General features: G+C 47.0%; 1 protein-coding gene across 1 annotated transcript in view; it reads left to right on the top strand.

Annotated features, from left to right (window-relative positions):
• ogfrl1 (opioid growth factor receptor-like 1) overlaps positions 1 to 8029 on the top strand; it is a 13631-nt gene extending 5602 nt beyond the window's left edge. The window contains exons 5-7 of the mRNA XM_042064888.1: positions 3344 to 3410; positions 3731 to 3876; positions 5166 to 8029. Of these exons, the coding sequence (XP_041920822.1) occupies positions 3344 to 3410; positions 3731 to 3876; positions 5166 to 5802 (850 nt within the window). The 3' untranslated portion in view covers positions 5803 to 8029. The remainder of the gene's footprint in view (positions 1 to 3343; positions 3411 to 3730; positions 3877 to 5165) is intronic.
• The last annotated feature ends 1971 nt before the right edge of the window (positions 8030 to 10000 follow it).

Here is a 10000-nt window from a genome sequence, read left to right as displayed (position 1 = left end):
CTGTTCTATTCTATTCTATTCTATTCTATTCTATTCTGTTGTTTCATCAGTTTGAAGTAGCTTGATGCTAACATAGTGGCATACAAACCTAGTGACTTTACTGTAATTTCCCAACTATTAGCCAAGGTTTATACATTGATTTTGCTAAATATCTTCAGCTATATGGTTAATATACGGGGGAAGTTTAAATTGTATTAATATGGTTTTGTTTTTTTAACTTGCATTAAACACTGTCCTGCGGTTTATGCACAGTGCGGCTAATATAAAGGAAATGGCTGTATGTATCCTGTTGTAAGTGGAGGTGTGGTAATGGTGATGTGGTAGAGGCAGAGGAGGTAGCGGCGGCAGCCTGGTGCTGTGTCTTGATGTGGGGAGGCAGGAAGTGAGTGTTTAGGCCCCCGGAGGGCAAAGAGGCGAGGAGGTGTGGAGAGGACAGAACAAGTGCTGAAAACACACAAGCTGCCACATATGCTGCCAATCGCAACGCCAGCCTGCCCTGCACCCCACCACACCGCCGCTAACTTATTAGCTCTCAATCTCTCTCTCTCTCTCTCTCTCCTCTCTCTCCTCTCTCTCTTTCTCTTTCTCTCTCCTCTCTCTCTCCTCTCTCTCTTTCTCTTTCTCTCTCCTCTCTCTCTCCTCTCTCTCTCCTCCCTCTCTCTCCTCTCTCTCCTCTCTCTCCTCTCTCTCTCCTCTCTCTCTCTCTCTCTCCTCTCTCTCTTCGCTTCTCTCTCTCTTCCCTTTCATTCTCCCTCTCCTTCTCCCGCTCTCTCCCTCTTTCCCTCTTTTTTCGTTTCCCTCTCTAGTTCTCTATCCCTCTTCTCTTTCCTCCTCCTCCTGGTTTGTTCAAACCCTCCCTGCTATCTGCACCACGCACACCCCCACCCCACCCCACCCCACCCCACCCCTACCTCACACCTCTCCCAGTCTCTCACCCTTCCCTCCCTCCCTCTCTCTCTCTCTCACACACACACACACACACACACACACACACACACACACACACACACACACACACACACACACACACACACACACACACGCACACACACACACACACTCTCCCGTCCATCCCCCTGTGGAGAGCGCTGAGCGGCATTTGCATAATGGCAATTAGCGAGTTTTAAAACAGGAGAGCGCGAGCACAGACAGATTGCTGGCATGTCTCTCCGCTCCTCTCCACTCCTCTCCTCGGCTGTCCTCTCCTACTCGCCGCTGAGTTGATCCGATCCCATCTGATCCGATCGGGCAGCGCGAGTGGGCAGGCGGGCAGGCGGGCGGGCGGTTAGGGAGGAATGCCCAGTGGATCGGGCAGACATCCAGCACCACAAGGCCAGAGGGACAGAAGGGAGGCCGGGAGAGAGAGGGTTGAGGGCAGCCATGAATAAACGAGAGAGGGCAAAACAGATGGACTGGAGGCAAAGCCATCCAGAGAGAGAAGTTAAGTGTGGAAATAAGGACACGGGTTAAGGAGAGGAGTTAAGTATGGAAGTCAGGACGCGGGTTGAGGAGAGGAGTTAAGAATGGAAGTCAGGACGCTGGTTGAGAGGAATTGGGTGATGTGAACGAGTTAAACTTGCATGTTTGATGTCATTAGTGTTTTAAGCCTTTAAGAAGCAATGCAGATTTGCTTTTGCCTGTGATGAACAGTACCTTGCATTGAAAAGATCTAAGGTCTACTACCTGTATCTGTATAGCAACATGCTTATCAGTACTAAAAGTAATGAATCCCAAGTGTGTGTGTGTGTGTGTGTGTGTGTGTGTGTGTGTGTGTGTGTGTGTGTGTGTGTGTGTACATGATTTTTTTTTTTTTTTATAATACAGACGTTTGTGCGAGGAGATAGTGTGTGTGTGTGTAGGATTTGATGTGGTGGGTTAGTTTAATATAAGAAACAAAGGAGGTGGTGTAGGAGAATGTGGTGTAGGAGAGACAAATACTAAAACAGAGCAAGAGGGAGTAGAGTGCCTGAAGGAGAGAGAGAGAGAAGCGAAACGAGGGGCCACAGAGTTAACTTCATGCAAAAAAGCAAAGCTGCCAACAGATGCTCTGCATCCTCCCCTCCTCTTCCTTCTCTCCTCTCCTCTCCTCCCCTCCCCCATCCTTCTCTCCTCTCCTCTCCTCTTCCCTCCTCTCCTCTCCTCTCCTCTCCTCTCCTCTCCTCTCCTCTCCTCTCTCCTCTCCTCTCCTCTCTCCTCTCCTCTCCTATCCTCTCTCCTCTCCTCTCCTCTCCTCCTCTCCTCTCCTTTCCACTCCTCTTCCCTCCTCTCCTCTCCTCTCTCCTCTCCTATCCTCTCCTCCTCTCCTCTCCTATCCTATCCTATCCTCTCCTCTCCTATCCTCCTCTCCTCTCCTCTCTCCTTTCCTATCCTCTCCTCTCCTCCTCTCCTCTCCTGTCTTCTTCCCTCCCCTGTCCTCCCTCCATCCTGCTGGTGTCCTAGTCAAAGTCATGACTGTGGGCTCTGGCTGGATTTATTAGAGGTTAGAGCTCCTCCATCTCTGAACTCACCGTCTGGAACCAGAGCACAGGGCCAACAGAAGTCACGCAGCCACCCATGGCTAACCTGTGTGTGTGCGCGTGTGCACTTGTGTGTGTGTGTGAGAGAGAGAGAGAGAGAGAGACAGAGTGTGAGTGAGTTTGTGAATGTGTGTACAGTATGCGCATGCCTGTGTCAGTATGTGTATGTGCGCATTCATGCGTGTGATCACGACAGAGAGGTGTGTGTCTGTATGTGTGCACAAATGCCAGAAAGAAGGTGTGTGTATGTGCTTGACAGAGAAGTTTGTGTGTTGGTATGCCATAAAACAAGGCACTGAGCAGCTTTCTTACCTACTCTGATGCCCAGCTTGGTATTCTGTCTGAGCTCTGGAGAATTGTTCCAGAGCAGTGATAAAGAAAGTCACAGTGAAGTGTATGTGACAACTGTATTGAAGAGAAGTGATATATTCACCGATGCCTGGATTTTCATCTGCTATCACAGTTCACTGTTGAACTGTGAAGTTCTTTGCCTTGAGCGATACTTTACTATTCCTCCCTTCGACACGTCGACTGTTTGACAACCATTTTCTCCAGACGAAGGTGTCAAATTGTCAGCAGTGAAATATTTACATGTCTCTATCTGCCTCTCTCTCTCTCTCTCTCTCTCTCTCTCTCTCTCTCTCTCTCTCTCTCTTTTTCTCTCTCTCTAACCCTCTCTGTCTCACACTACCGTACTTAAATCTTCTCCTTCCAACTTTTTTCTGTTCCCTTTTGTCTTTCTCTAACTATTCTCCTCCACCCTCCCTCTTTAACTCTGTGTTTCTGTACTTTTTTGTAACACTCTCTCTCTCATCTCTTGTTCCCAGGCTGTTTCCGCTGAGAGAACAGGGGCTTAACTTCTTCGCTCAAGAACTCACTCAGGACGAGATCAAGGTAGGCTCCACTAATGGCTCAGGGAAGCAGCAGCCCTCAGCAGACGTTTCCCCTTGTTCCCTGAGCACACACACACACACACACACACACACACACACACACACACACACACACACACACACACATACACACACACACACACACACACACACACACACACCCACAACACACACAAGGCTAGATGGATTTACCACACATTAGGGGTTGCGCCCAGGCTTCAATGACCATCATACTGTATGTTTAGGTTTTAAATGCATGATTTGGGATGGTTGTTAGTCATGCTATAATACGTTGTTATTCCCTGGTGTTGTTGGTGGCAGGAATTCCAAAGCACACGGGAGGCCAAGCGACGTTTCCTGTTGGCTTACACCATCATGTTGGACTTTTTCGGGATCAAGCTCCTGGATAAAAATGGGAATGTGGATCGGGCCGCGAACTGGCAGGACCGCTTCCAGCACCTGAACGAGTGAGTTTGTGTGTGTGTGTGTGTGTGTGTGTGTGTGTGTGTGTGTGTGTGTGTGTGTGTGTGTCTTTGTGTGTGTGTTTGTGTCTTTGTGTGTGTGTTTGTGTCTTTGTGTGTAGGTGTGCATTTGTGAAAGGAGTCAGGTGTGTGTGTGTGTGTGTGTGTGTGTGTGTGTGTGTGTGTGTGTGAGAGAGAGATGTAGTATCTAAGAGGAGCCTTACTTCCCCCCTCCCTGATGTCCCAAAGTCAGAGTGGTGACCCCAACTCCACCGTCATGTGATTGGCCAATCACAGAGCTCACAGGAAGTGGGTCAACCATAGCACAGCATAGCCTGGACAGAAAGAGAGATAAAGAAAGGGGGGGAGAGAAAGAGAGAGAGATAAAGGAGTAGGATAGAGAGAGTGAGGAGGACTGTGGAAGATGAAATTCACTGAATGAATGAATGAAATAGCATGAAAAGAACACTCAGAGATACTCACAGTTGTCTCCTGTGCAATGGGCCATAGTCAGCTAAGGCAAGGGAGAGTGACTGTGTGTGTGTGTGTGTGTGTGTGTGTGTGTGTGTGTGTGTGTGTGAGAGAGAGAGGTTTGGTGTATATATGTGTCAGTGCCTCAGGACAGTGCCATGGAGGACACAGGCTCTTCCAGCTCAGTCATTGCTCATCTGCTGCCTGACTGAGAGGCTGGCCCTGCTGACGGCCACAGTCCTCACTGGCCTCCTTTCTCTCCATCCATCCATCCTTCCATCCATCCGCCTCTTCTCTCTTCTCCTTCCCTCTTCATCCATCCATCCTCTCCACCTCTTCTCTCCTCTCCTGTCATCTCGTCTCCTATCTCTGTTATGACCTAATACTGCCTTTACACAGCCAATACCCACAACAATGACTTACAGCTAGGAAATATGACCACCTCTTCTGTTCTTTATTTTAATGGATACCTACTTCCCTTTCTTGTGATTCATTCATTCATTGTGGATATCATGCATTTCCATTCAGTCACCCTTGCATTTGGCCATTCATTCATTCTTTCATCCATTCATTCATTCATTTATCCATCCATCCATCCATTCATTCATCCATTCATTCATTCATTCACCCATCCATCCATTCATTCATCCATCCATTCATCCATCCATCAATTCATTCATCCATCCATCCATCTATCAATCCATTCATTCATCCATTCATCCATTCATTCATTAATCCATTCATCCAGCCATCCATCCATCCAATCATTCATTCATTCATTCATTCATTCATTCATTCATGTGTTCTATTTTGTTTTTTCTCAGGTCTCAGCATAACTACCTGCGTATCACGCGTATCCTGAAGAGCCTGGGCGAGCTGGGCTTCGAGGCCTTCAAGCCGCCGCTGGTGCGCCTCCTCCTGAAGGAGTCGCTGGTGGAGGGCACGCTGCCCAACATGCGCCACAGTGCCCTCGAGTACTTCGTCTACACGCTGCGCGACCGCGCCCAGCGGCGGGCACTCCTGCGCTTCGCCCAGCGCCACTACCAGCCCACCGAGAACTTCGTCTGGGGGCCCCCCAGGAGGAGGCGCCCGCCCGGGGCCTCAGCGACAGCAGCAGGGGCCACTGTGGTGGGGGCAGCCCCTGGAGGTGGGCCTGTGACGACCAGGGTCCGGTCACCCCCTCAGGAAGGGCCAGTCAGCGGCGGTGGAGGAGGAGGCCGGGGAGGAGGCAACAGGGGTCATCGTTCGCCCCCGATAGCAGAGAGGGAGGAAGATGAGGAAGATGAGGATGATGAGGATGAGGAGGAGGAGGAAGAGGGGAGGCGAGGAAAGGATGGAGGGAGAGCAGGAGGAGGAGGAGGGGGAGGTGGCGAGTCGAGGACACGAAAGGAGGGGAGAGGAGATGGACGAGGGCTAGTGGTGGTGGACAGGGAGGAGTACATCGAAACCATCCCTCTCTGAGAGCGAAGCGAAGAGTCAGGGAAGCTAGAGAAAATGCAGGAGAGAATCAGAGAGAGAAACAGAAAGAGAAAGAGAAAGAGAGGTGGAACGTAAGGGCTGAAACTCGAGAATCAAATGGTAGAATCAAATGGTGGACGAAGGGCAGAGGTTCATTTGGGGACTCGTTGGGTTCGCCCACAGCAATATTCTTCTAAGCCTTGGCCTTCTGTGGACAGCTGTTCCAGACTCACTGGCAGGTCGCCAGACACTCCACAGAGACTTGCAAGAGTTAATCCTCATCTTCCTCCTCTGCTTTTTCTAAACGTCCTGTAGATACTTTATATTTAACAAGATGTAGCTTTTACTGCGGTTGTAGTCAATCATAAGCACATAACTTAAAGGCTTAGGTACTGTACATATATAAAAAGAAATTGAGGATCTTTGTGTGATATATTGCACCTTTGACTTGACTTCTCAGTCTTCCGTTTGTTGTGAAATGTTAGTGGAGTATTCTGTTCTTCCTCATCTTTGGTTTTCTGTCGTAGCACAAGAGTTTCTACAGGGCTGTTCAGCTAATCACAGGCCTTCACTGCCACACACATACACACGCACACACACACACACACACACACACACACACACACACACACACACACACAGTGTCACTCCCTCTCTCTCTCTCTCCCTCAATTACACACACACACACACACACACACACACACACAGTGTCACTCCCTCTCTCTCTCTCTCTCTCTCTCTCTCAATCACACACACACAAACACACAGGGCTTGAGAGTGCGGAAGCATCTCAGACAGCTGGTGGCCTGTGATGTACAGCAGGGTCGAGCTTTCCTGAAGGCTCATGCATCTGCAACAAAGTTCCCTAATACCCCCAGAGCAAAGCTACTCAGTATGGAAAATAGCTGTGCAACTCATAAAGGAATCATAGGGCCTACAGAGCAACTGTATCCAATAGCAGCTTCTGGCTTGACATATCAGAGTCTCTATGATTGCAATGTAACTTTGAGTTATCCTAAACACAAAAGAGGATAAGAATGTTGCTATGATGGTGTGAAAGACCCAGTATACATCGATAGGGTTCAGTTAGATGAGGTTTTGCTCCTGCAGATGCTGAAATCTTTAGAAAGATTGAAAGCAGATCTGTTGTGTTTTGCAGGAATTTTCAGGTATAAAACATAGTGTGTTAGGTACTTACTGCTGTTACGGCATATTTATATGCTTTTCAGTGTGTGTGTGTGTGTGTGTATTCTCAACAATGAAGTGCCTCTTTTTTAAGTGTGTGTGTTTGTGTGTGTATGCCACTGGTTCCCCACCCACTGTATGAATATACATGCAATGTTTAAAGTGTGTTCTTTGTTTCTTATGGAATTAAAATAAGAGTAATATATTGTGTATCCACATACACACACACACACAGACACACACATTTGCATGCACACACACACCTAAATGCATAAAGCATGCACACACACACACAGAGAGAGAGGAGAGAGTGCACCGCAGTCTTCAGTTTCCCTGTTCCTGCCCCTATACTACCCTTATCTCTGCCTCCCCATTGGTGGGAATTACGAGCAGAGACGAGGGAAGTTTTTTTTCACTGCATTTCAACTCATCTGATTCCTCTTCTTCTCTCCATCTTTCTCTCCTCCCCCCTGCCCTCTCTCTCTCTCCCTCCCTCTCTCACTCTCTCTATCTCAATCTTTTGTTCGCCCAAAAGAAGGCACGCTGTGCCAGCTCAGATTAAACAGTGGGGGGTTGAGTATATGTGGTGTAGAGGGTTTTACAGTCAGTACTGTGTGTGTGTGTGTGTAAGTAGAGAAAGCAGTCTTTTGGGTTTTGTAGATACTTTAGTTAAGCGCTGCAAAGGGCATTTCTGCCACCCTTGATCTCGTTTTGTGTGTGTGTGCGCATGGCCGTGTTTGTGCACGCTGTGTGTGTGTGTGTGCGTACTTGGCTGTGTGTGGGTGTGCACGCTGTGTGTGTGTTTGTGTGTGAGGTAACAGCAGATGAAAGTTTGATGTGGCAGACATGGCATTGCGGAAACTGCCTCTTGCACTGGTAGTAGGTATTATTATGTAGAATGCTGCCACTACTTGCTTATCTCTCCAAACCATGCCTTCACAAACACACACACACTCTCTCTCACTTACACACACACACACACACAGACACATAGACAAACACATATTTACACACCTAAACACACACACACACACTCAGATAGAGAAGATATAATTACACACCACACAAACACACTCTCCCACTTAGACACACACACACAAGCACACGCATACACACACACTCACATAGACAAAAACATATTTACACACCACACAAACACACTCTCACTTACACACACACACAAGCACGCATATACACATACACTCACATAGACAAACACACACAAATTTACACACACACACAGATAGACAAAAACATATTTACACATCACACAAACACACACACACTGACTTCCTCTAGTACTTGAGATTTTTTATAAAGGACTGCTAGTGGTAGTGGACACCTTGCTGTGCGGTGGCTTCTCACAGTACAGGTGTAAAGTGTTCAAAACTCCAGTGTCTCCTCCTCTGCTGTGCCATATCAGTGTGGTAGTCGTGGTGACCAGTGTCTGGCTTCAGTGTGTAAGGTACCTTATATGTACTGACATTTTATAAATGTGTAGATAATTTATAAAAAAATAGAGAGCTCAAAACATTTTATGGTGTTCTGTCATATTAAAATACACAACAAAGCAAGAAATAGACTTGGTGTGGTGTTTTATTTCTGTACTGTGACAGAGAATCTCATTGTGCGCTGGGAAATTCATTTCAGTCATGTGTCACAGTAGACCCATCGCTGGATTGACAGCGTTGAACTGGTGAAATGCCGTTGGATTTGTACTGATATACTGTGGAAGCCAATGCTAGATGTTCTTAGAGGAGGCAAAGTCATCTACATTCACATTCACATTTATATATCTACAGTAGTAGATGCCTTTATCCTAAAAAAAGATTTACATTACAACATTCAAGCTACATTGCACAGGACACCTTGAGGTAGCAATAAATTCTACTTTACAAACACTGAGACTATTAGAGTCTCTGTGAAAAGAAGAGATGAACCTGCCTCTTCAATGAAATGCTTCATCGGTTCTACTTCTCTCTTTCGCTCTCTGTCTCTCCATTTTCCTCTGTCTCTCTTTTTCCATCTCCCTCTCTATCTCTCTTTTCTTTCTCTCTCTTCCTCTTTCTCCATCTCCCTCTCTATCTCTCTTTCCTTCCTTCTCTCTCTGTCACTCTCAAAACAGCTGTATATGACAAAACGGCTGAATGAGCAACTGCGCTTTTCACTAAACATCTCACCCGAGTCCTTAAGTCGTATCTGTCGTTAGCATCAGACTCTTATCAGCTCCCCAAAATACCCCATCAGAATCAATCAGAGGAATTAGTCTTTGGAATTGGAGTGTATAAGACTTTGTGGCGTCTCTGCTGATGCACTGATCTTGGGCTAGTCCCCGCTGTGAGTCGTAATTGTGTGCGTCTCTCTAAGCTCTCCTTCTGTCTCTCTGTGTAGCGGCGGGCCCCGTGCGGTTAGTGTGCTGCTACATTCCGAATCAGGACTCTGTGAGCTCATTAACGGCTTCAGTTTGGATGATGCTTTCTCTCATAGACAGCCCCCATACTGTTTCCTAATGGGTCCTCCTGTGCCTCTATACAGCAAGCACACAATGTTGGAAATGTTTATGAAGTGTGCATTTTCACTATGTAGTCAATTGAATTGCAAATGCCAAACAAGTGGCATATTTGTAGACTGATATTCAGTTAAGAATAAAATTATTCATACCCCTGGCAAATATAGATTTAATGTTGATTTTCTCTTGACCAATATGTTTGACCTTTTCAAAGTAAATGGTAACACTAAAACAAGGACCTACATTATTAAGATTTTTGGAGGAAAAGATCAGGCAGCCTGCCAAGGGACCTGCCTCAATAGGCGCTCTTGGACCATTACTGTAAACCACACAATGATTCAAAACATCCAAACAAGGCAAGAAAAGGTTAACAGAGAACAATATCAACATTTTAGAGTGGCTCAGCCAGAGTCCAGACCTCAATCCGTCAAAAAAGTGAGCACAAGGCCAGAGTGATGGCAAAGAATCGTTCCTGCCTCAAAACCCGGATTGCTGCTAAAAAGGTGC

This window comes from Alosa sapidissima, chromosome 16 (genome assembly GCF_018492685.1).
Source record: "Alosa sapidissima isolate fAloSap1 chromosome 16, fAloSap1.pri, whole genome shotgun sequence".
In the NCBI taxonomy this organism is placed as follows: Eukaryota; Metazoa; Chordata; class Actinopteri; order Clupeiformes; family Clupeidae; genus Alosa; species Alosa sapidissima.
The sequence above is the reverse complement of the archived record's forward strand: the minus strand, read 5'-3'. Positions and strand labels throughout refer to the sequence as shown.